Source organism: Uloborus diversus, chromosome 4, assembly GCF_026930045.1.
Source record: "Uloborus diversus isolate 005 chromosome 4, Udiv.v.3.1, whole genome shotgun sequence".
NCBI lineage: Eukaryota > Metazoa > Arthropoda > Arachnida > Araneae > Uloboridae > Uloborus > Uloborus diversus.
The window spans coordinates 126,235,298-126,261,899 of NC_072734.1; the positions used below are offsets into that span (position 1 = coordinate 126,235,298).

Here is a 26,602-nt window from a genome sequence, read left to right on the forward strand (position 1 = left end):
GAGGGGGGGGGGGCAAAATTTACAGATCCGGCCCTGTGTATGAAATTTGCCAAGATGTTTCTTCTGGTGATAACTCAAACAATCTTGCTACTAAAAATCTTAGCCCTACAGTCAAGAGCATGCACAGGGTGGGGGAGGACACCTGTTGGCCCCCGCCCAAGCCTGAAAGGAGCCCAATATTTTTAAAACTAGGTGTGAAATATAGGGGTAGACAATAGGAAGGGGGGCCCGGAAAAGTCATTTGTGACGGGCCCCAAAATTTCTGTGCACTCTCCTGCCCGTAATACAGTCCAGGTAGATAATATTGCGGCTCATCCTTTAAAGTTAAATACATTTCAGAGAATCAGAGTGAAAATGTTTTTGCTCTGTGTATACAGTGTATATTCAGGGTGGCGACAGATCAGGGAAAAGTCAGGGAACTTTATTAATCAGGGAAATATCAGGGAACTTCAAAAAAATAACAAAAATTCAGAGAAAATTGATTAAATGAAGAAAAACATTTATTTTTTATTATTTTTTTTGCTTTGCAAAATTAAGTACCCTAATTTCCTACGCGTCTTCCGTCAATTATCTGTGGAGAAAAAGTAAAATTAATGAGGTGCGAGTATACACTGCTGCATATTTGTGAATCTTTTTTTCTCAACGCCAAAGTATTTAATCTTAACTTATTAAACACAGAATGAACTTCCTGTGATTGCTTCTGTGTCTGTAAAGTTTTTTATTTAACCTAGGTCGAATTTGCCTTTTACGAATTAATTGCTACGTAAAATAAACAACCCTACAGGCAAAGACTAAGCCGTGATTAATGCTTTTGCTCCCTTGCCTTTACTCATTGTCTTGAAGTAATTAGCATACTGTATTCACAATTTCAAGAAAAAAATCTTTGTTTTTTAAGTTAGTGCAGATAAAAGCTTAAAAATTGTTACTTCTTTGCGTTTTTAATTTAATTGCTGAAATGGAATGTTAAAAATCAACTTTTTGCCATTGTATTATTCGCTGTCGCCTCAGGTTATACGAAGGGTTTTTTTTTTTCTGACTTTAAAATTCTTTCATTTTAAATATTTTGAAATTAACTGATTGTTTTTGCATTTTGATGTTTGATACAAAAGTAATCTAAGATCCCCCCCCCCCCCTCCGACAAATAAGGAAATAATTTGAAATTGATTTACCTTGTGTACACATTTTTTTTTTTTTGTTATTGTTCCAGCAATAATTATACTGCTTGAAAATTTAGTTCAAAATTATTTCTATATAAACTTTATAATTTTATCATGATTAGATATTTCTTTAAGAATGTTTGTAATAATTTCTTAGAATACTTATGTTAACTGGTTGCCTGGAAGTAAAGAGTATTTGTTTGAGATTTCCTATAATATTTCCTAGTAGATAATTTAATGTACTATTTTTACTAATAAAAGGAGCGTTGTTTCAAAATAAGTTTTTAATAAACAGCTTAAAACATTTTAAGTACTGCATTTTATTTAGTATGCAATGGTTTTCAAGTAGGGCAAAGCAAGGAAACCATTATCATTGGTAACATAAATCAGGGAAATTTGGTGAACCTAATCAGGGAAAAGTCGGGGAACTTTTTTTGTCAGTTTCTGTTGCCACCCTGATATTGTTCAATGAGCAATCTCCAGTATAAACATCTTGTTGATGTGAGATAAGAACTGTTCCTGTCAAAGTTGAGGGACGTTCTCTAAGAGTATGCTTTTGAACTTCAACAATGGTAGATTTTTGCAGGTTTTGATAGCTTTTGTGTTCATCGGTACTAAAAAATTATCATAATTCTCCTGTGGTGTGACCAACCTTTTGGAACATGCAGTTATTAATTACTTGCATGTGTAAAATTAAAACTTTTATTATTTCCTAAATCCACGTGCAATGTCCAAAACTTATTTTATCCAATCCAATTTTATCCATGGTGAAATACACCACTGGCCGTAACTTGTACAACCCTGGACGCAGACTGCTGCATTGAAATTTTTAGGGGCGTTCAGGAATTTTTTCTGAGGTGTGGCAAAGGGTGTCCTAATATTACATAATGCAAATTTTGTTGAAAAACAAGAAAAACCATGCCAACTTAATTGTAAAAGGATTTAAGTAAATTCTTCTCCCAATTAAATGACAAGCATAGGGGAAGGGGAGTGTTCTGTAGCATGGGGCAGTGGTGGCCACCTTGGGGGGGGGGGGGGACTTCATGCGCAGGGGACTGTGCCATTAAAATTTTTAGAGGGGGTTGTTTTAACAGGTATTGTCTCAGATGGACACTCCTGGCATGGGATGTGGCATTGCCCTTGATGAGATAGGCGCTCCTGTTTTAAGCAAAGGGGGGGGGGGGGGCAACTGGCACATTTTTCTTCCGTTTTATTAAAATCTTAACTTTTTTTTTTAAATTATTCATGGTTTTTATTCCCTTTTTGATATTTTGGGGGATTTTTTTCCCAGGAGATTTAGCCTGTTTTCATGTTTATTATTTTTCTTGCAAAAAATTCTCGTAAAATAGCATAAAATTCAATTGGAAGAGAAGGGGGGGAGGGTTAGTTCGAAAATGTAAAAAATGTCCATTTTTAGTAGGTATGTACTATGTAGCTTTAAATTGGTGCATAACTCTCACAAAAAAAAAATCATTCAAAAATATTTTGATGAATGATTTATTATGTCAATCCACTCCAAGTTCCGAATAACGAAAAATCAGCCATGCCTCAGCGATAAACCCTGTATCTGGAGGACATTTTCAGCCAAGATGGTTTCCTCATGCCGAAATGAAACCTGGGAAAATGGTTCTCTAGTTCTCTCTTCAACAGGAAGTGAGTGCATGTATCGTGTCGTACGTGGCTAGCAAAAGTTTTTAGGCCTAACTAGCAATCGTTGACGTTTGCTGCTTCTGTTACCTCGGAATTCTGTCTCCATTTTATTTCTGTACAATCATACGGTATTTATTCAGATTTTTGGGGGCGCAAGATTTATTCTGTTGGACTGTGGTGCGGCACTATAGTCAATGGGAGAGAAGTGGATGTTTTTACTTTTCGTCACAAGGCAATGAAAATCTGCTCATATGCAGTCAAGTAAGTTGATTTACTTCAGATTTAAGCAATATGTTCTGCATTTTTTACTGTTGTGCTCATACTTTTCTGAAGTTTTGCATCGGATTCCGATCTTTTGAATGTATCTTATGGTATTGAAATGTTATTAAAAGGTGAATAGTAGTCTCATGATCGGTTCTGATAACTTAAAATTATTCAGTGCTACTACGTTTGCTATTTATTTTCAATTTAGAGAAGCGAAAAACTTTTAAGTAGAAAATTGATTTAAAATTTGCATCTTACGTACTGTTTAGTTCGCTTGTTTGTTTTTCATTATCAGGTATGAAGGCGGATTTCTAATTCATGCCTTTATTTTACTGTAAGATTTGAAACCCGGTTCTGAAATTATCAGTAATTTTAACTGTTGTGAATCAATTGTTTGTATTTATTCGTTGAAGTACTTTTACAACTCATAATCGGCTCTCGTTTTGCATTGATTTTTTTTGAAACCACCTCTGCCATGCTCCAAATTACCTTCACGCCCGTTATCTTATTCGAAGACTGCATCGTTTCACATTCTATAATATTAGACAATTAACTATGTAAGTAAATAAATATGAGAAAAATGTAAAGTTGGTTGGTTAACTCTTGAAGTAAAGTAAGATTGCTACATTAAGTTGAATAGCTAAACATAATTAAATGATGTAATTTCCTAATTAATTGCAAATGTTCTGTTTTATATAAGCGTTTATGATAAATGTTGCGAACCCTTAACACTTGTACCAAAGCATTCCCCTTAAAAAATAATAATACTATTAAAATTACCAATCATTGTTTACTTGATCCAAATGAAATGTTTCATACTTTATCTAGAATTTTTTCGCTTTGACTGATTTATACTTAAACTATATCAATCATTTAAAAAATAAATAGAAAAATGTTTATAAAGGTGTAACTTCAATGAAATGTGGCATTTTTTAAATAATTTGCTACAGATCATATCTTGTTAAAATATATTAAAACTAAAGGGGTTTTGAAAAAGAGCTTTTAATTTTATTTGGAAAGCTTTTTTTTTTGACGTAAGGACCCCTGTAAAATGAAAGTATAAATTTTAAAGGGGAGGGAGGGAGGATCTGTGCCAGTCAAACTTGACAAGGTACCAACCTGCTTTGACTCTTGTCCACTCTGCCCTCATCAAGAATATAGATATATTTTAAATAAAAATTACTTTGTGGCTGAAAACTTCATTTTTGTTGGAAAAATATTTTTAGATTCTGAATTTATGTGATAATTTTCAATGGAGATCCTTGTTTTCAAACAGTATTTTGTTTTAACTTAAAACAAACTGGCCATATGATCATATTGCTTGGATTCTTTTATTCCCAAGGGTTTTAAAGAGTAAGTCTTTTGCTTAAGTTTTAAATTTTGTTTACTCTACTTTTAAAAGCTAAGTTTTTAGTGTTTAATAGGAAAATATGGTATTATGAAAGCCAGTTAGTCTAATAATTTTTTTAAAGAAAATTGATTTGGAGAACGATAGGTAGGGTTATAAAAAAATTTCGGATTTAAGATTTTAATCAAAAAGTGTTTTATATTGAGCTGGGAAGTTTTACATGCCACTACTTCTCAAACCATGTTTGCCCAGTAAAAAGCTTTGTAGAAGTGTGACTGTAAGTAATTTGATAGGTACCTGAGAAAACTATCGCTATATTTTTTTCAATAGTGTTTCCCTCCAACTTTTTTCTAAGAACTCCTCCCTCTTGCAAGTTAAGGAACTTAATGAAACTTTTTTGTTACTTAAAAAAAAAAAAATGTCGAAAGATGTGGGTTTTGTATGCAAGAAGTGTACCAAAAAGTTTTAAAAAGCAGCTTTTCTGTTGCAAAAATTCTATTAGGGGCATTCCATGGTATTTTTGACATTTATGTAGAGTCCGTAACGAGACCTTTTTTGCCATAACTTTTTAATTTACTGTTTGATTAGCATATTATTTTAATTTCATCTTCTCCTACCAACACACCAGCTCAAATTAAAATAATTTGCAAATCAAACGGTAAATTAAAAAGTTATGGCAAAAAAAGGTCATGTTACAGACTCTACATAATGTCAAACCGTGGAATGCCCCATCAATAAGTGCCCTTTTAGCTGAAAGCACCTTGCCCCTTTCTTGACCTAATGAAACATTAAATGCATTCCCTGTATTTCCATAAGCAGAGTATTATATGTTTAATTTAATGATTACTGCTTTAATATTGCTTCAAACTGTTTGTTATGACAACCAGAGCTAGATAATGTAGAAGCACGCGTGCACACCGTGCACGGATACATCCGCTGACGTGCGGATACATTCGCCGCGGAGTTGCACGTCGTCCAATAATCGTAAAAGTTCTTAAATAAAAGATATAGATTAGATCGATTGAAGATCAATTTGAAACGAATAGGTAAGAAGTAAAGGTAATATCTTTACTTCTAATTCTAAAGAAGTAAAGATATTATCTTTACTTCTAATTCGTTTTAAAGTGATATTGATATTATTTATTTAGATTGTAAAAATTATTACAAGATAGTATATGCACCCACGCGTTCTGTGGATGTATTCGCAGCTATGCGGATACATTCGTTGCGGGTACGCACACGTCGCAATAATCGTTTAAATTCTTACTGCTTACTTCTAATCTGTTTTAAACTGATATTATTTAAATAATTTGTAAAAGTTATAAATAGATAATACATACGCAACCGCGTAAGGTGGATACATTCGCTGTGGGCACGCGTATCTCGCGATAATTGTTGAAGTTTTTACTTTTCACTTTTAATTCCCTTTAATCTGATATTATTTATTTATTTTTTAAAATTATTAATAGGTAGCATATGTGGTACGCGCATGCGTGCTCATACGCAAGCGCGGAAAGCGGGTGAATATATACTATCTATTCGTTGCTGTGCGGATACATTCGTTGCGACCACTCGCATATCGCAACAATCATTCAAGTTCTCCTTCTTTACTTCTAATTTGTTTAAAATTAATATTGCTTATGTAAAACGTAGTAGTCATAGCTAGATAATATAGATGGGCGCAGATACATTCGCTGCTGTAAGAAAATTTTTGCTGCTTTGTGGATATATTCATTGCGGACATGCACATCTCGGCATAATTGCGAGTAATGTTCTAGTTTTCCACTTGTCTTTTTTTTTCCTTCTGTTGAAAAATTACTAAAATGTTAATCCTCCCTTTTCTGTTATGCATCAAGTGGTGACAACTGAGCAATTCTTTTCACATGGCTTTGTATTTCCTTTCTTCCTTTTTTTACAAGCTCATCGCCCAATCCAAAAAAAAGTGGACATGAGGATGAAAATTCAAATTTCATTCAATATGGTTGAAATTTTGTATACACACTGTTAAAAGTATACTATTTCATATTTTATTGAAAAAAAAATTCATTTATGTCATTAACATACTTATTTTAATTACTAAAGTGGAACTATATCAGTGCGAACTACACTGCACCAAAACTGCTTATGTTCCATGGTCTAATACAGCTAAACAAACAATTCTACAAGTCTATAAAGTTTCACACATAATCTGACATTCATTAGCAACAGTTTTTTCCTGAAGAGAGATGTCTACTAATCTTCACTACAAAAGGTAAGCATATTTAATTATTCTTAATTATTATGTCACACCCGCAACAAAAAAATACATTTATATTCCCACAGAAAAATTTATCTGCCTGAAAGTTTTGAAACTTTGTATTCAAAAATAGTTTACTAAAGTACTTTGAATAACAAACAGAAAAGAAATTAATTAATGTTTTAATTAGAGTTATTAAGCGTTGCGGGTGTGACATATTCCTGTTGCGGGTGTGACATTTAGTTAAAGTCACACCCGCAACATCTTTTTAAATTAAATACAAATGTAATCCTGGAAAGCATGTAGATGACAGCACTAATGTTTTACCTTTGACCTAACCTTTGGCCTTTGACTTATTTGTCTAGACCCCAATTAATTCAAAATTAGTATCTTTAGAGCATGTGCAGTTGATTTATTTAGTTTGGTGTTCTATATTATTGGTTCTCCTAAGAAGCACTTTTGTATTTCTTGATTTATAACTAAGACAACTATTCAATAAGGTAAGATTTGTTTTTTTTTTAAAATAAAACTTTAAAAAACCAAAATAATATTTTATCTTTTTTAATATGTATAAAAATGTATAATTTTGCTTTCAGCATTTGGCTTTTATCCCCTTTACTTTTTAAAACAAATAATGTAATATTAGGGACAGATTATTTTTTACTTCAAATTCAAAATAAATTTAGAGAAATGATAAGAATAGCATTAAAACTGTTATTTGTTGTACACTTTGTATAAAATGTTGTCAGTTAAAGTTTTAAATGAATCAAAACGGAACTTTCTTAATTTCATTTGGGGTTAAAAAATTCAAAGAATTTCAAAAACATATATATATATATATATATATATATATATATATATATATAAAAACAAGTTTAACCTTATATATTTGAACTTGTAGTGCTATATTTATTAACTTTCCTTTTTTTTTTTTTTTTGCAAAAGAATGAACAGCACTGAAAGATTCCGAAATCATCGTAAAAAGATAAAAGAAAACTCGGCTAAATATTCAGAATATTTTCAAAAAGAAAGGGATAGAAACAAAGCAAGAAGAGAAATTAAGAAGAAACTACTCAAAAAAAGTACATATGTGGCAAGAAAGAAAAGAAAATGTAGAGGCAAAAACAGAATGGGAGGCGGAGGAAGTGTAGAGAGAGAGAAAGAAGTCTTGGACAAAAGGTGCCACACCATCTCCAGCTGTAGAAGCAGAGTCGATGGGAAGTTTTCGAAGAGCTCGAACCTTTGGTAATGCAATCCATAGGCAGGTACAATCTTCTGTTAATGTCATACGGCCATAAAGACCACAACATTAAAATTGCATGGTCATACTTTGCAAGGTCTCATGGAAAAGGTGCCGTGGATGATGTTGGTGCGGTAACAAAAAAAAAATGGTGTCGCTTGCTTTTCTACAGCGTAGAGCAACAGTCAGTTCTGCATCGGATTTTACCATTGGAGCAAAAATGGCTCGTAAAAAAAATCAGAGTATTTTATTCTGCGGAGAGCAACATCACAGAAGATGCTGTAAAAATGCTTCATGCACACTGCCGCCATGTACAATCGGTACACCATGTTATACCGATTGATATGGGTACAATTCAAGTGGCACCAACTGCAGAAAGTGCACTGAAGATAGTTACATTACTGCCTCAATTGGAAACGATCTACCTTGGTAATATAAATGCCATTGGAGATTTTGTAGAATTAGTTTTGTTTTCTACATCAAAAAAAAAAAAAAAATAACTGTTGGTCAAATCAAGCAAACAGATGGAGAGGACATACAAATAGAATACTTGAAAAAAAAAAAACTTTAAACCATGTATACATCTGGCCCAATCAGCCAGACAAACCATGGGAGAAACGGAACGTTGTGATAAGAAAACTAACGCCCCCTGAAATCATCAATTCTAGATTGGAAAATAGATTTATGTAAAAAATGTTCCTTAGTTATTTGCAATTTCTCTTATTTATTACTGTGCTAATCATAAAATGTTTGATTGATAACTATTTGTGTGTGTTGTTATTTTATTGGCCACACAAGTCACACCCGCAACAGGGTGTCACACCCGCAACGGCAACTTTGAAAAAATTTTACAGTGAAAATAATTGAGTGAGTATTTAAATTTTTTTATAGAATAATTAATTGAGTATTGCTGTCTAACATAAAAAAAAACTAGTTCGATCGGTTGATATAACTCACAGAGTTTTGAATGTTTTGATCACAAGGTGAAAATGCATGTCCTTTTTATGTCACACCCGCAACAGGTAGAAATTAATTTTTTTAAAAATAAATAAAATATCAATCAACTTGCAAATTGGCATCAATGTACCTGCAAGTGGTCTTTATTGAAAAATATAGAAATTGAAACCTATACTCTAAAATATTTTTGCTGATGACTAATTTAGTTAGTGTAAATGTCACACCCGCAACTTTGGATTGGGCGTCATATCAAATCACAAAATTAGCTCTGTCGCTTTAAAGCTTATCATATGGGGCCAGCATGCAACGAATTACTATTTTTTCCTTCTATCTCAGAAATTTGGGTACCCTATTGATTTCTTGACGCATGCAAAGATATCTGCTAAAAGAAGCTTAGTTTTAAGACTTTTAAATTTAGCTTAGGTCTTTGCATCCATAGGCTCACATAATTCGCATGAAAATTAGTTCCTTGTAACCTCAGAGCATGTACCTGCAAGTATTTATTTCTTATGATTAAAAATGTTTTTTCTTTCCCCCCCCCCCCCCTTTTTTCTTTAACGTTATCGACAATGATTAGCTTGCATATACTTTTGAGTTGCGTGCGCAGATACTTTATATTTTTATCTGACTATGATGACAACCAGCAACTGTAATTTCACCCTTGAGAAGGATCATCAGGCAGGAATTTTCGTGTCAGAGCTAGGGGTAGTAAACCTGTCATTAAAATTGAGATTAGCTTTAGAATAGTAGCTGAATTTGATTTAGTATATATAATATATATATGTATATTATATCAAAGTTGTTAGCCAGAAATAATTTTTTTTGGCACCCCTTCCTTTTTTTCTTTTTAACATTTTTATGAAATATTTTACCCTACAGGCGCCTGGGTGCTTCAAAAGTCATGGATTTCGACTATGATCGGAAACGGTCTAAGGAGAATTGCGATTTTCAGCAAAAAATGCTTAAAAATCGTGAAAACTGACAACTGGTCGTGGATTTTGGGTTCAAAAACATGCATATTTAACATTTTGTGCAGATTCGGTGCAATGTTTACGCATCTTGGGCTGTTTCGTACGCTTTAGTTCCAATTTTCCACACATTTCGAAATCAGATTACGTCCGCTTTTATGATAACTCGCTGGTTTTTCTTAGCTATGTGATTCTGCCAGTTGGCAATACTTTTAGCCCTCCTTATATCTTATATTGTCTAATTGACTTCTGATTTTGCCGCTCATGTTCGACTCGAAAATTTTCAGCCATTTGCATCTGTGTTGCTTCAAGCGACTCATTAAAATTGTCATTAATTTTTGGCAGTGTGTTAAGTTAATGAAGATTTTTGAAAATAAAATTGGTCTAAAGAATTAAGAATGTTTAGGACATCAATAAAATACAGAAATCAGGGAATTTTCAACTGTAAAATTTTTAATTAGTCCGAAAATGTTGAAAATTGCACATTCAGGATCTTTTTCAATGTTTGTAGCTTATCTTAAAACTTAGGCGATAATAAATTTGGTAATGTCTCGTAAGTTAATTATTCAGTACTTTAATAATTTATTTTTTTCCTGATTGTTTTTTTTTATTTATTATTAACTTAATTTAAGTAATACTTAATTATTGCTAGTTAGATTTTTTTTAGAAAAATAAGTTAGATTAATTATGTTTTATAAAATAAAATATTTATTGAAAAAAATTGAAAGGAAAATAATAAATAAAACTCAAGCTTAAATATTTTGCTGTTCACCAGTAGTTTTACATCACTGTTGCTGATGTTTGAAGCTTCTTTTACTTTGAAAAATCATTTAGCAATAAAACTTTTTTTCAGTATTTTAGTGATTGAGTAATTATTGTGTATCGTATCAGATTTTTTGGAGGAAAAGTAACAAATGTAAATTCTTATCTATATAAAAATTTTCTATGATCTGTTGAATCCAAAGAATATTTTCAAAAATTTTAGATTGATAAATGTATTTCCTTGGTAGCAAAAGAATTAAAGTAAAACTCTGTAATTATTTCATGTGTATCACTAGTCATTTTTGCATAATTTGTTTTTAGTTATACTAGTAAGTAGCTGAGCTATTTGCGTCTCTTTTTACTTTTTTTTTTTCGAAATATATATCATATCTAAAGCATAGATCAGATGGTTGCAATTTTATTTTACCAAAACAATAATTTGGATAGTGAATAAAATATGACAACGTATATAAAGTACAAATTCAAAATGAAAAAAGGTTAAAAAACCAGCAAACAGCTGTTTTGGCACTCTAAAATACAAGTGCCATCATCAGTGCAAATACAGAAAAACGAAGGAGAAAACGTCACGGACAAAAAATAAATCAAATAACAGACTTCCAAACATTAGGAAAAGGGGGAGTGCTAGACATATCATTGACGATTAAATTAGCATTTTTCCATGTGTAATATGACTCCCAAAAATCTAAATCATGAATGGACGAACACTCGTGAATAACTTTGGCGGAAGAAAAAATAAAATTATGGCCACAAGACCAACAATGTTGAGCAATAGAGGAGCGTTTGAGATCCTGTTTTTTGACGTAGTTTTCGTGTTCTTTTATCCGGAATTTGAGGGATCGTCGAGTCTGCCCAATGTAGGCCAATTTGCACTGGCAGGAAACACTATAAATGCCCCATTTGTCAAGGTTCTGAACAGGGTGTTTAAGCTGTGAAAATTTTAATTTATTAACAGGAGAAAAAGTGACGGAAAAATGAAACTTTTTTAAGATTTTGGCAATTTGTAGACTGATTTTAGGAAAAAAGGGTAAGACAACGGAACTCGAATAGTTCACAGGAGCAAGTGTTTGATTTTTGTTAGCTGAGCTACATAGCTTCTTATAAATGGTATCAATAATATCTGATGTGAATCCCCGATCAACCGCAATACCTCGTAGGTAATTCAGTTCTGATGAAAGTAAATTGGAATTTGAACAAATGGCTAAAGCACGGTAAATAAAAGATCTAAAAGCAGCCAATTTTTGTTTAGGAGGGTGAACGGATAACTTGTGGGGGGGAAGAGAAACAGCAAAGGGTTTACGGAAAACAGTAGTTGTAAACATATTGTTATGACGAGTGATGGACACATCAAGAAAAGAAAGATGATTTCCAGATTCCAATTCAACAGTAAATTGAATATGTGGGTCAATAGTATTTAGGATGGATAAAAGGTTATCAGGGTCACTGACAGACGAGTCCAAAAGCACAAAAATGTCGTCAACGTACCTGACGTAAAAATCAAATTGTATAATTTTAAATAATTTAAGTTCGAAATAGTGCATGTACAAATCACTTAGAATTGGACTCAAAGGGTTGCCCATAGCAAGACCTTCAGTCATACGGAAAAAATTACCGTCGAAAACAAACGTGTTTAGTTTTAAGCAAGAACGTGTTAAATTGCATAATTCATTGATCTCAAAATCGGAAAAGTGATGTTCAGTTAATCTCATTTTAAGGCAGTCTAACGCACCTTCAACAGGCACGTTAGTGAAGAGTGATTTCACATCAAAAGAGGCCTTTCTATGGTTATTTAGCTGAAAAATTCGAAGTTTGCGAACAAAGTCGAGAGAGTTCCGAACAGTAAAACAATTGCTGGAAAGAAGAGGTGAAAAAACGGAAACTAAAAATTTGGCCAATTTGTAAGAAGCACTACCAATGTTAGAAACAATGGGACGGAGAGGAATGAGTGGTTTATGCACTTTAGGCAAAGCGTAGAATCTGGAACATTGTGCAACAGAAGGAATCAAGCGTTTTTTGTGAAAATCTGGAATCAACGGAGATGACTTAATGGCGTTACTGATAGTTTTAAATTCTTTACTACAAGGATCTTGTTTGATTTTTTCATATGGCCCGTCTAAAATTAAGTTATTGCATTTGTTGATACAATCTTTTTTGTTTAGAACAACAATTTGGCCCCCCTTATCAGCGTTTGTAATGACTAAATCAGAATTAGCACATAAATCTCTTACGGTACGAGTTACATTATATAGCTTGTTGTTATGGAACTGTGAATTGAAGTTGATGTTGTTAGAAATGAGATGACGGATTGAATCCTTCTGTGTGGAAGTTAAAGCACTAAATTTCAAGGCCTTTTCGACCGGAGCAATTAAAAGAGGAAACGACGGTTTAGATGGGGCCGCAAAATTACTATTGAATTTTAAAGCATTAACTTGAACAGAATTTCAGGAAACATCTGAAAGATTGACGACAGCATTAACATTAACTTTTGGTAAGTTATAAGTTGTAAGATTAGAAGAAACTTTACATAAACTGGTTAACTTTTTATTAAGTACTGATTTGTGTTTGTTTGAATAAAAAGCAGCTCTCTGCCAAGACCTCCTGTCAAAAAATTCAAAATGACGACTGGAATTAGCAACACGTAAATGTAAATCAAAAAGCTCCTGCTCAATCATTGCAACTTTGTCGCGTATCTTGGATGTCACAAAAAACGCTTGATTCCTTCTGTTGCACAATGTTCCAGATTCTACGCTTTGCCTAAAGTGCATAAACCACTCATTCCTCTCCGTCCCATTGTTTCTAACATTGGTAGTGCTTCTTACAAATTGGCCAAATTTTTAGTTTCCGTTTTTTCACCTCTTCTTTCCAGCAATTGTTTTACTGTTCGGAACTCTCTCGACTTTGTTCGCAAACTTCGAATTTTTCAGCTAAATAACCATAGAAAGGCCTCTTTTGATGTGAAATCACTCTTCACTAACGTGCCTGTTGAAGGTGCGTTAGACTGCCTTAAAATGAGATTAACTGAACATCACTTTTCCGATTTTGAGATCAATGAATTATGCAATTTAACACGTTCTTGCTTAAAACTAAACACGTTTGTTTTCGACGGTAATTTTTTCCGTATGACTGAAGGTCTTGCTATGGGCAACCCTTTGAGTCCAATTCTAAGTGATTTGTACATGCACTATTTCGAACTTAAATTATTTAAAATTATACAATTTGATTTTTACGTCAGGTACGTTGACGACATTTTTGTGCTTTTGGACTCGTCTGTCAGTGACCCTGATAACCTTTTATCCATCCTAAATACTATTGACCCACATATTCAATTTACTGTTGAATTGGAATCTGGAAATCATCTTTCTTTTCTTGATGTGTCCATCACTCGTCATAACAATATGTTTACAACTACTGTTTTCCGTAAACCCTTTGCTGTTTCTCTTCCCCCCCACAAGTTATCCGTTCACCCTCCTAAACAAAAATTGGCTGCTTTTAGATCTTTTATTTACCGTGCTTTAGCCATTTGTTCAAATTCCAATTTACTTTCATCAGAACTGAATTACCTACGAGGTATTGCGGTTGATCGGGGATTCACATCAGATATTATTGATACCATTTATAAGAAGCTATGTAGCTCAGCTAACAAAAATCAAACACTTGCTCCTGTGAACTATTCGAGTTCCGTTGTCTTACCCTTTTTTCCTAAAATCAGTCTACAAATTGCCAAAATCTTAAAAAAGTTTCATTTTTCCGTCACTTTTTCTCCTGTTAATAAATTAAAATTTTCACAGCTTAAACACCCTGTTCAGAACCTTGACAAATGGGGCATTTATAGTGTTTCCTGCCAGTGCAAATTGGCCTACATTGGGCAGACTCGACGATCCCTCAAATTCCGGATAAAAGAACACGAAAACTACGTCAAAAAACAGGATCTCAAACGCTCCTCTATTGCTCAACATTGTTGGTCTTGTGGCCATAATTTTATTTTTTCTTCCGCCAAAGTTATTCACGAGTGTTCGTCCATTCATGATTTAGATTTTTGGGAGTCATATTACACATGGAAAAATGCTAATTTAATCGTCAATGATATGTCTAGCACTCCCCCTTTTCCTAATGTTTGGAAGTCTGTTATTTGATTTATTTTTTGTCCGTGACGTTTTCTCCTTCGTTTTTCTGTATTTGCACTGATGATGGCACTTGTATTTTAGAGTGCCAAAACAGCTGTTTGCTGGTTTTTTAACCTTTTTTCATTTTGAATTTGTACTTTATATACGTTGTCATATTTTATTCACTATGCAGTACAAAGTTTTCGACTACTTTTTATGTAATAATTTGGATACTCTTGTGAAAAATTGATGTTTTTTTTTTGAAAATATTGCATCCCGTGAGTCATGAATTTAAAAACTCGATATGTAGCAGATAAGTGTGAATAAAGCTGACACTAACTCCCAGGAAATCATGATTTCACAAAAATAACCACAAGTGGTATTAATTGTACAGAAAATATAAATTGCAGTGTAACACCATTTATACATTTTTGAAGGGACTGTGTGAAAAAACTTATAATAGGTATGGGTTAATGTGTATTAGACTCTGCAGGAACAAATTAAAAAAATGTATAGTTGATAAAAACGTATAAAAGAGAAACATATTAACGGTGCTTCACTGTATACAGTTGCAATAAACAAAGGATATAATATTTTAAAGCAGTAACAATATAATAAGTTTAAAAATTTTATGCATTAAAATCGGGGTTTGCTGGGGGATACATATCATCGGGGATACATATCAACTGATATGTATCATGAATCATGATATATCCGATATTTATTTTTTCAACGAGGGTATTTTCTATATAAAAATTATACCAATGATAGTAATGTTGTTCATTTATTATTAAAAATAACCAAAACATTATGTACTATATTTTAATGATGTATTATAACATCATTAATATAACAAAGTTATATAATATTCATTTTTTATATTCATAAAATTATTAGTAATGTAATAATTTTAATTCATATTAAAAGTGCCTAGTTAAATAATAAACACTGGTCAGAAAAGAAAATGTCTTATGATTGTGCACCAACTAATGCATATCTTTTATTTCTGAAACATACCTGTAAAACTAGGTAACAAGAAAAATGAGTAAAAGAGCTAATGTTAAACTAACACCATAAAAATTTATAAAAATGTTAAATGAAATATTAGATATAAATAATGAAAGAAACCTTAATTTTAAGTCTGCATATCATAATAATAATATAAGAGAATGCATTAACTATTTTGAAGACTTTAATTTGTGCTGATTGAAAATATCGGATGTATATCAAGATATCCAATGTATATCAAAGTATCGGATATTTTCGAAAGTATTATGATATTTTTGAACCCTGATTAAAATATAAAGTTTTTTAGTTTGTGTGATTGACACATTTTATGTTTTTTCCTAATAGGTCACACAGATTTTGGTCAAGCTGGATATCCTCAAGTGAGTCTGTTTTTATTGTGATAACCTAACTTTTGTAATAAAAAAAGAAAATGTTGTACTTACGGGATCAATTCAGACATGGTTCAGCTTTGCAGCTCTTTTACAAAACTCTGTATCGTAAAAGAGGCCATTTTATAAAATTTCGTTTGTTAGAATTAAACGTTCATAAAATTTCATTTGTAAAAAGTTCTTTGATCCCTTTTAAACTCAAACCAATTTGTCTAAAATCAGAACATCAGAATTTAAAAAAAAAATCCCCTCAAGCTTTCGAGTCCTTATTTCTAATGAAGTCCTTTAGGCCAGAGTGACTTCCTACTAGATTTATGATAGCTGAAAATGCTCTTATCCTTGATGCTTTAATTTTCTTAACAATGGTCTGAGTTATCTTGTTTCATAGTTTCGCTAAAAGATTTTCTTAGCTCACCACATGATTGTTGATCTTTTGTCAAGATTGAAAGCAGATCATTGGAAACAGACTTGTTTTCTGTATAAGCAAAGCACAGTTCATAGAAAAAAAATTCAAGTTGCAAATCGTTTTTGATTTTGTTAAGCAAATTTTACAAATTAACAACTTCACTCTCCAATCTTGTAGTTCCTCCCCCGCTACTATTGAGAAAGAAGTACGTATAATTTTAAAAATCTTGCTGGGTGTCCGACAAATGACGTTATGTTTTTGCTGTTGTCATTTTTTGTAAATTAAAAAATTAGCTATAATTCAATTTCATGTTTTTTTCCCTTTATAGAAAAAGGGGAAAAAAACATCCAATAGAAATATTACAAACTTGCACTTCTCAAAATTGAATAAAAACTTCATTCTATGCCTTCCACATCAATTGTAAGGTTGTGATTGCAATGATGAAGAAACATTGATGCATTCCAAAATTTTAGGCATAGGGTTTGGTGCCTAAGATTATAAATCTGGGAATTAAAATGAAAATGGTTGGACTTGAAGGTTGCAGAACTATGTAAAAAGCCTGTTGTGCTTTGCAGCCATTTATGAACAAGCTTTTTCAGACATTTTCAGATAAACTTTTGATACAGTAGAACTTTTATTGAAATGTCTCTTGTTATAGAAAATTTAATTTTGTTTCCTTATACTTTTTATATAATTAATGATTGAATTAAATGAAATGTGCATATGATATTTTATCACATGACCTTGAGAAAAGTGCTTGAATTTTTTCCCCTGAAGGGTATGATCCCTGACGGCAGTTGAAATCTTGTTGGCTCTTCTTGCCTGCTCTCTGGCATATGCTGACACTGACGAAAGTTGTGCCTAATGAGGGATTAAAAGAAATTAAAATGCAAACTGTATTGATATTTGTTCAGATAATAAGCAACAAGTAAATTAAAAAGTATTTGGAACTGAATCTTTTTCAAAATTCAGGATGCCACAAATAAAAACCTTTCCATTCACAAGTATGAAAATTGGACATCTTTCTGATTGTTTTTAGAATGTGCTCATAACATTTTATTTTCTTTCTTTTTAAGGTTTCTTATTTTCCCCAAAACATGGTAAAGAGCCTTTTTTTAATGTAAAGGACCAATATGCTGCTGTTTAAGGCACCATGGTGGGTAGTTCAACTCACAATTCCTTGGCGTTTCTTTACGAGCTAATCTACTTGAAAAGCCATTGAAAATAAGAAACCAGAATTGTTAAAATCAAACATTTGAGGACCAAGTTTTCTTCCCAAAGCATTGTTTTCATTTACAATTTTGCAAATAACATTTTTATAAACCTATTGATTTTTGTAGTTATCTTGGGCCAACAATGGTGAAGTAGACTAGGGTAACGGCACTAGTCACAGACGTGCTCAAGACATCGCTCTCGGGTCAATTCAATTTTCTGAGCCTTATAATGTATCTAGAATTTTTAAACTTTTTCTCTCATGCAACAGCATCTCATCTAACATTTGGCTGCTTCTGGATCCTCTGAATTAGTTAATTATATTTTTATTTGGTCATATTTCGAAAAAGGGTCCAACCCCCCCCCCCCCCCCCCAGTAACAGACACCGAAAAATGATATCCAGGCACAGACAGAATAAAGAAAGGATGAGTAATATACAAAATTCCCCCTTTTCTCTTCAAAATGTGCAAAGTTCTTTATTTTTGGAACTAAAGCTTTATTAAAATCAAATGAACATGCAACACCAGCTGACCTCGTTGTGGCTGTTCATAATCTTTCACCACTGCCTTGTAAATACCAACTGGCTCATAAAATTCACTCTAACACAAGATGGTTGCACCAATAGCATTGGCTACAACATTATCAGTTTTACCCTCCTACCTTATTCGAATCCAAACTAGTGAGTCTGTTGCTGGTTCCGTAACCCTACTGTATGTTGTTTTATTCCCAAAGATCTCACAAATGGATGTCTTTTGTCCCATTGCAGTACCCATTTCCTCCTGGGGCCCTGTCTGGTGTACCGCAGGCCAATGAGCTGAGCAAGCAGGTGCAAGCAGCCCAACAGCAAGGGATGTATGCAACATCCACATCCCAGGGCCAACAGTCGATGGGACCGTCTGCCTCACCTCAGCAGCCCAATCCCATGAATGCCCAACAGCAACAACATTTGGGAAGAACGGCCCACGTCACGACCATGCCAGTAAGTTTTTTCTCTTTCTTTCGATACTCAGCTGTGTCCGTTGGAAAACTAGAAATTTTTTGGCTATGGTTCAAGTCGAATTTTGAGCCACTGTGTTGTATTCTATCTCATTGAACTTTTTCCTATTTTTTTTTTTAAATAGAAAATATATCGAAAGCAATGAGGTTGTAAGTGTAAAGTTTCCTTGATATTCTTAAAGAACAATGTTGCTTAGTCACTATACGCAAAAACCATGCACATATCGAATGCAACTGGAAAACAGGTCCGCTTGGTTGCTTTAAATCTTTAATGAAGTAAAATTCAAAACACACAACACAAAGCTCAAAAGACTAAAACCACCGCATGAAAAAGTGCACACATATTAAAACACATAGATGTTAAAACATAACTCTTTCCACCAAAACACACCACCCCGGCTCTCGCTAGCCACGCCACTGAAGCTGCTTCCTTTTCACCGGCCACACTCAAATTATCCGGTCCGATCTGTTACCAAAACTTCTCCTTTCCGGAAGAGAAGGTCTGAGGCTTGACCTTACAACACTGGAGGATTCTTACAGGGTGTCTCAAACGGTAGGGACAGAACCCAGGATCAGAAAATAATTGTAGTTTCACCAATCAGAAAAAGGCAGATTAATGGGGGGAGGGGGGTATTTTTTCATTAAAAAAAATAAATAATTCTCCCTGAAAAAATATTTTGGCTAAGGAAAAATTTGAAGTTTTTTTTTTTCTTCCACTTCATCAACATCTAGTTTTGTCATTCACATTTAAAAAATATTCAGGTTTTTTTTTTTTTTTTTTTTTTTTTTTCACTACAAAATTTTTTGTGGTTTATTGTTTTTAATTTGTTGTAAAAAGCGATCTTCCCCTTCATTTTATTTAAATTTTATAAATTTTAACTGGCTTATTATGTACTATTTTTTAAAACTAATTTTTTTATGATTTGTATTATTTTTCTGTTTAATGCTTTACGACAAATTTAAACGCTCTTATTGATATTCAGTAAAAAAACTGGCATGTTAGTCGGACATGTTATTTTTTAGACAAACATACCCAGTAAATTATGTAAAATTTTAAAAGATTTTTTCGTTCTTGGTGTCGTATTGATGTTGCAATAAGTACCCTTATACTGTAAATGATTTTGAAGCATGGATTTTGCGTCATTGTAGAACTATTATACTCGGAGCAATGTGGTGCCTCGTACTCTGCCTGGCATGGGCCGTGCCCCCCTCACAACAGTGGTGAATCAAGGTGGAGGTGCAGGTTCTTCAGGGGGACAACAGCCCCCTTCCACTCCTCAGTACAGTCATACGGTACAGATGGTGCCTTCACATGCTTTCCACCATCATCCCATGCAGCCCATTATTGTGAATACACATCACCAGTTGACTGCACACAAATGGTAAGTCTCAGTCTGTGCTCTACTGTTACTTTTGCAAAGTTGTACTTTTTATATTTTAATTTCTGAGCTCTGTAATAGAGAAAAAGAAATCATGAAAAATAATAAGTATGTTGAAATAAATTGCATGAGCTTCAGCACTGATATGATTATTTAAAGTTATCTGCTAAAACTTTGGTTATATATATATATATATATATATATATATATATATATATATATATATTACGGTAAATGTGATAAATTGGTGATTGTATATAATTACCGGTCATTATACACAATCACCAATAAACTTGGTAAATGTGATCAATTATTCAATATTTATCACATTTATCGGTTTATTTATACAGTCCCTGACTCGTGATGGGGAATGTAATGAATTTGAATATGTTTTGTAGAGTAACGAGGGTTTTATTCCAAAAAAAATATTTAACACTAAAAATTACTTTTACATTTAAAACAAGGTTTGATATCTATCAAAGCTTACAAAAATATTTCAGTCAAAAAAAAGTAATAAAACTAGTTTTGCTTTACTTTAATTAAATATCTTAAAACAAACAAATAAGATGATGTGTCATAAATAACATAATCTGAAGGCGTCACTATGGGAGGAGAAGGAGGAAGGCCCACTCCAGGTTACAACTTCTTAACCAGGAGGGAGAGGGGATGAAACTCAAAATAGTAAGAGTTTTATTTTAAAAAAAAATCAAATATTGCAATTTTGATAAATTTCTGCAAAAAAAATTTTTAATTGCTTAATTGATCGAATTTTAAGAGAATTGATTATAGTATTGCTGGGACAATTTTATAAAATGCGTTCATAATTTCACTGGTTTTTTAATGTAAATTTTTGATTAACCACAAAAATTGAAATTTATTTCTGACCAATTGTATAAACTTCATTTTTGCATAAACTTTTTTTTGGAACATTCGGGGGGGGGGGGGGGGGGTGTACAACAAATTTGCTGCTCTAAAATGACATAATGACTATTAAACCAAGTAAAAGTGTTTAAATTTACTTTTTTTTCTCTGCAATCACCAACCTCACAATGGGGAATGTAATAAATTTGGATATTTTTCCGAACAAGGTCTTAATTATAAAGGGAAATTTTTTTTTTAAGTAACACTCTTTTAATTTATTTTTATTAGATGTTTCATAAAACACTTTTATGTACAATACTGTTGTAAATTACATTAAAAAATATAACATACTTCGGTAATATTGCTCATGTACCTTTTCTTAAGAGCTTGTTTAATATTCTGTCTTTGCCACAATGGCCTACTGATAAATTTGCTTCAAGAGTTATGGTAAACATTTCTGCAAAATACACGTAAAAATGTAAAATCTAACGTTTGTAGCCTGTCTCATTTATGGGAAAGATTAGTTTTTAAACATTGACAGATTTGTCATTATTACGTCACATCTTTTTAGTCTTTTGGAATTTTTTTCCACAACTTTTTGCCACGAAAATATTTAACTATTCGCTTTTATTAACGAATCGTTGTAGTTTTCTTTCACTAAGAAAGACCTGTGTACGTGTGTGTGTGGTGTGTGTGTTTTTTTTTTTTTTTTTTTTTTTTTTGAGTTCATGACAGTTACTAAAACTTGAAATTGAAATGCTGAGGTATATCGGCCATTATTAGAAACTCTGTACAACCAAGAAAGATAATATCCCAAAAAAAAGGTCTTGCCAGCACATCAGAAATACAGTAGAATCTCATTTATTTGTACAAATAAGGGATCCATGTTGTGCGAATTAATGAAAATACGGTTTAAAACAAAGTAGCAAAAAAAATTGAGCCAAGGTACATAAACTATTTTTCTCAGTAGAAATTACATTTCGAATTCAAAAGAATAAAACATAAAACTGAAGAGAACATTTTAAAAATGCATAACAAAAAAAACAAAATATGACCTACAAAGATTCATTATTATGCTAAATTGCATTTTATTTATATAGTATACATTAAAATGGCCGTCCGGTAAAGTATTGAATTGAAAATGAAATCCTATGTAACGTGGTCAATAAATGCCGCAGACTCAGACAAGTGCATCCGACCAAAAGCCCTTGTGGTGTGTGGGGATACTATGCATCATAAAAAAAAGCCAAGTAGCTAAGCAAACCGCAAAAATTTTGGCTACGTATGGTTTTATTTACATTCCCCGTTACGAGTCAGGGATTGTATAAATTAACCGGTAAATGTGATAAATATGGCTAAATATTCAATATTTTATCACATTTACCAATTTTAGTGGGGATTGTGAACAATCACCAAGGATTGTACAAAATCCCCAGATTTATCACATTTAAAAACCATAACATATATGTAGATATATATTTATGATTTGGCCTCTGCTGTGGGGTGTCTCCATTTATCATTGAGCTGTCGTAGTAAGATTAGAGATAAATTGCCATTCTTAAACAATAGAGCTTGCTTTCTGAATTTCGAATAATTATCGCAAAGTGCTTTACATCATAAACTATCTTGTTTATTGAGAAATGCATGGGAAAACACTTTACAGGATAAAATTAGTTTACTATGTGAAAAGAGTGCTTTTTTTTTTTACTCTCTTGGGCAAAATATGGACCTCCAAGTTCACTCTCCTGTTAGTATTAGAGCCGAGTGCTGTTTACACCAGCACGTTTATGGATGCAGCAAAATGTTATACCATTCCATATCTTCTATTCTTAAATAACTCACTACATAAATTGAAGTCCCTGCAGTAGAAACTGCAAGATCTTTCAATGACTGATTCTAGAAAAAAATCTGCAGACGCATAGCTCTTAATCTTTTAGGAAATAGTCGGATCCCGCTACAACGCGTTTCGACTTACCCGAAATGGCTATAACGCGAGTTTAATTGGGTATGCTTATATATTGTTCCACAACGCGAAATTTCGACTTGCGCGAGGTGTCTTGGAACCCATCCCTCTCGTAAGTCGAGTTCCGACTGTATTTTTTTTTTTTTTTAGTGTAAAAAGGATATACCCTACTAAGCCCTTTTGTGTGGAAGGGATTAGAAGCAACTGAAAAAGAGAAGTTTCACTATTGTTTCAATATTTCAACCTCTTATGCGTCTTACGATTCCGAAAGTTTGTATTTGATTCAATTGCCTTCTTTTATTCCTCGAAAATTATGTAAATATTCGTAACTTGAATGAATTTGGGATCATGAAGGTGTAAGCATCCTTGCACATATATTCTGACTTAGGCGAATCTTCTTTGAAATTTCGATGGAGGTCCATTGACCTTTTCTTCGTTTAAGAAATTTCTGAATTTTTAAAAAAAAAAAATAAATAAATAAGTTACTAAAACTTTTCATAAATAATTTAAACTGTTCTTGGAATAATTTTTGAGAGATCTTACTTTTGTGCAATTCAAGTTCAAATTAAACTATTTAAACTATTATGATAGCAATTTACTAATGTGTAAAACTTGGACAGTAATTACAAAAAAGGTTTGTTAGCAGTATCTTTAAAGTCATTTTAAAAATGTGACTGTGCATGTCTTAAAGTTTGAATTTTCTTTTAAATTCCTAAAATTTTTGAAACTAATATTTTTGTAAATTTTTGGCATTTATATAATAGTGACATTCGCAAGGGATCATGGCACTTTGTCCAGAAATTCTAATGTGCTGGAATGTTTAGGAAGATGACTGAAAGCCACGAAAGTTTTAGGGCATCCCCCCCCCCCCTCTCCCTATTTGAAATGATCAAGATCTGACAATCATGTCTGCAATTATTGATATTGTTCATTGTACAGGGTTCGTACGAGTCATGGAAATCCTGGAAAGTCATGGAAAAAAAAAATAAACAAATTTCAGACCTGGAAAAGTCATGGAAAATATAATATCTTCATAAAAGTCATGGAAATTTATTTCAAGTCATGGAAAAATGTCTTGGGCAGTAAGAAAGCAACAATTGCTAAAAGAGCGCTAGAAATATTGAGTGATTTAGTAATATTGCATATAAATTGAACCATCTCAAAAACAAATCGGACTTTCAGGATCCAATTTCATCCGCTTCTGTAACAGCCGCTCACCTTTTTTTGTGATGTGATTTTACTACTGGGGCATCACTAATTTTGAACCCACCATTATTTTCAGTATTTCTTATATTTTATGTTCTGTAGTAGTGGACTCGCACTTTCTTGATTTTGCCACGCCCCCTCAAAAAGTTTGATTCAATTGCATCCGAGTTCGTTTCAACTACTTGTAAAAAGTTCATTATTAAATTTATCAGACTTTATCTTGTTATGTTGAAAGTTTTAAAATGAAGACTTTAGTCAGGCAATAGAACATAGAAATGGGAGAATTCTAATACTCTAAAACAGTGGTGGCCAACATATAGCTCGCAAAACTGATCTTTTTAGCCAGCTGAAATATCTGGTTTGGAAAAATGAATTTACTGTAAAAAGTGGCTTTACTTTAATGAACGAATATGCTGTCCAGTTATATGAGTGATTAGATGCACTATTGACATCAAAGAGCAATGTTTTTATGAAGTAAATTTATTATTTAAACTTATTCAGTTTTTAACCCATTCATTACTATTCTGCCCCATTTATTAGACATTTAAACATCAGTGTATTGCATTCATTATATTTTTATCTTACTTGAATTTATGTGATGAAGACAAATAAGAAAAATTTATTACTTTCAGCAATATGCACTGATATTTTTTCAGTCACAAGTAAGTGCTTCAATGAGGTAATGGCACTCACGTAAAAGGTTTTCGAAATCCCATTTCCGAAAAAATTGGCAAGTCTGACATTAAGTAGTACTATTCTCTTCGTGTAACATGGTCATGAAAATTTTTATGAAGTCATGAAAAAGTCTTGGAAAAGTCATGGAATTTTTTTATCCAAATTGAGTATGAACCCTGATTGTAGTAGTAGTAACAAAATGAATTTCTGGAGCCATTTTTTTTATAATTCTGGTGCATGCATTTTGAAAAAAATTTTTGAAAGATTGTACACTGTGAATCATGGAAAATTGCCAGCAGAAACTATTTAATATTTTGAAAAGTCATAGATTCAAAAACTCATAAAAGTAGCAGATACTTTGTATGTATGTATGTATGTGTGAAAATTTATTTGAATCAAAATGCAATTAATTTGCACGCACCCTGATTTTTTTTTTTCTCTTGGACCCTTTGTGGCAAATTCACATAATGGTTTAAAATGAAAATGTATCAGGCTAATACTAGTTTTAAATTTTAATTAGGTATTTGTAGTTTAGCATTTATTATTTTAATTGTTGGAACTCCCCTCTGCAGTATCAGCAAAGACCTAACTATCAGCAACAGTATTCTGTGATTCCAGCAGGGCAGCAAATTTATCTGAATAATCAGTGGGCAAATTACAACAGTGTTGCAGCAACTAATTCTAATGGTAAGTATCTTTCATAGTTATCAAAAAAGGATATAAGAAACGTAACTTCTAGATTAGCTTGATACCAGAGTTATGAGAATGTGAATTAGTATATTTGAAATGGTACCTCTATAGCCTAAAATTTATTCTTTAAATTGAGAGGAGCATTGTCTAAGCTTTTTGAAATTGAGATTGACATCCCCTATATCATTTAAAATGTTAGACTGATAATAAAAGTAGCGTTATTTTTCTGAATCATCAAAATTGAGTAAACTCTAGCATTTGACTTGTAATGTATTGTATGTCATTACATTAGGCTACAAGAGAATTTTGTCATCTCATTTTTATCTCTAAATTGGTGGAATATTAAATGTGATGTCTGGCATCATCTGGAATGTAATAGTGTATTGTAACCTGTAAAAGATACCAATTGTATTAAGTTCAACGTAGAATTGAAATCACTTCAATGCAACCAATAGAACAATACCGGAAGTGGCATAAAAACAAGGAAAAAATATTCTATCCTATAAGCTGATTCATGCACTAGAAACTCAACTTTTTACTAATTCAAGATGATATTTTACACTTTACCACCACTACAGAATAACTTTTTTCCCCTTTCAAAAGTAATTTTTATTAGCTTTAACCTATTCTTTAACATTTATCAATTTTTGATTCAAAATGAATTTTTTAAATTTATTGACTCATTAAAATAGGCAATTAACTTTAACCTACAGTTGGCACCTCTTAATGTGATCACGGTTAATGTTATCAGAAGCACGAAGTCCCGGAACACTTGTATGTTAACACACGTTAAAAAAATCGGGTATTTTAATCGGCCTCTTCGTTTATTGTTATCACTTTTTGATAAGCTTTCAAAAAGCCAATTTTTTATGCCAACAGTTTTGGCATCTAAAAAATTTTCCCTACTCCTAACTTTTGAAAGTTTTTGTAGGTCTTTGCTCAGCATCATATAGAAATTATGTAAACTAAACTTACAGCTTTTAGTTAAATTTTTATTTTAGGTTTCCATTATAAATTAGGCATTGCCAAACATTACAAATAAAACAAGCCTTCATTTTGCAGCACGTAATATCGCTGATTATTATTCTAAAATTAGTCAGTATTTTAAAATGT

The 26,602-nt window shown here is 32.4% G+C and overlaps 2 protein-coding genes across 2 annotated transcripts in view; both read left to right on the plus strand.

Moving 5' to 3' along the window:
• Nucleotides 1-2,849: 2,849 nt before the first annotated feature.
• On the plus strand, nucleotides 2,850-20,101 carry LOC129220826 (uncharacterized). Its single transcript, XM_054855257.1, has 4 exons — nucleotides 2,850-3,068; nucleotides 16,057-16,091; nucleotides 18,486-18,698; nucleotides 19,865-20,101. Exons 1-4 carry the CDS (start codon nucleotides 3,059-3,061, stop codon nucleotides 20,099-20,101), a joined length of 495 nt encoding a protein of 164 aa, XP_054711232.1. The 5' UTR covers nucleotides 2,850-3,058.
• Nucleotides 20,102-25,376: 5,275 nt separating this feature from the next.
• The window catches only part of LOC129220827 (eukaryotic translation initiation factor 4 gamma 1-like), a 36,633-nt gene continuing 35,407 nt past the window's right edge, over nucleotides 25,377-26,602 (plus strand). The window contains exon 1 of the mRNA XM_054855258.1: nucleotides 25,377-25,486. The gene's annotated coding sequence lies outside the window, so the exon portion shown is untranslated. The remainder of the gene's footprint in view (nucleotides 25,487-26,602) is intronic.

Coding starts and splice junctions, on each gene's coding strand:
- LOC129220826 (XM_054855257.1), top strand. Junction 16,092..18,485: donor GTCAAGCTGGATATCCTCAA/GTGAGTCTGTTT, acceptor GTCCCATTGCAG/TACCCATTTCCTCCTGGGGC. Junction 18,699..19,864: donor CCCACGTCACGACCATGCCA/GTAAGTTTTTTC, acceptor GCGTCATTGTAG/AACTATTATACTCGGAGCAA.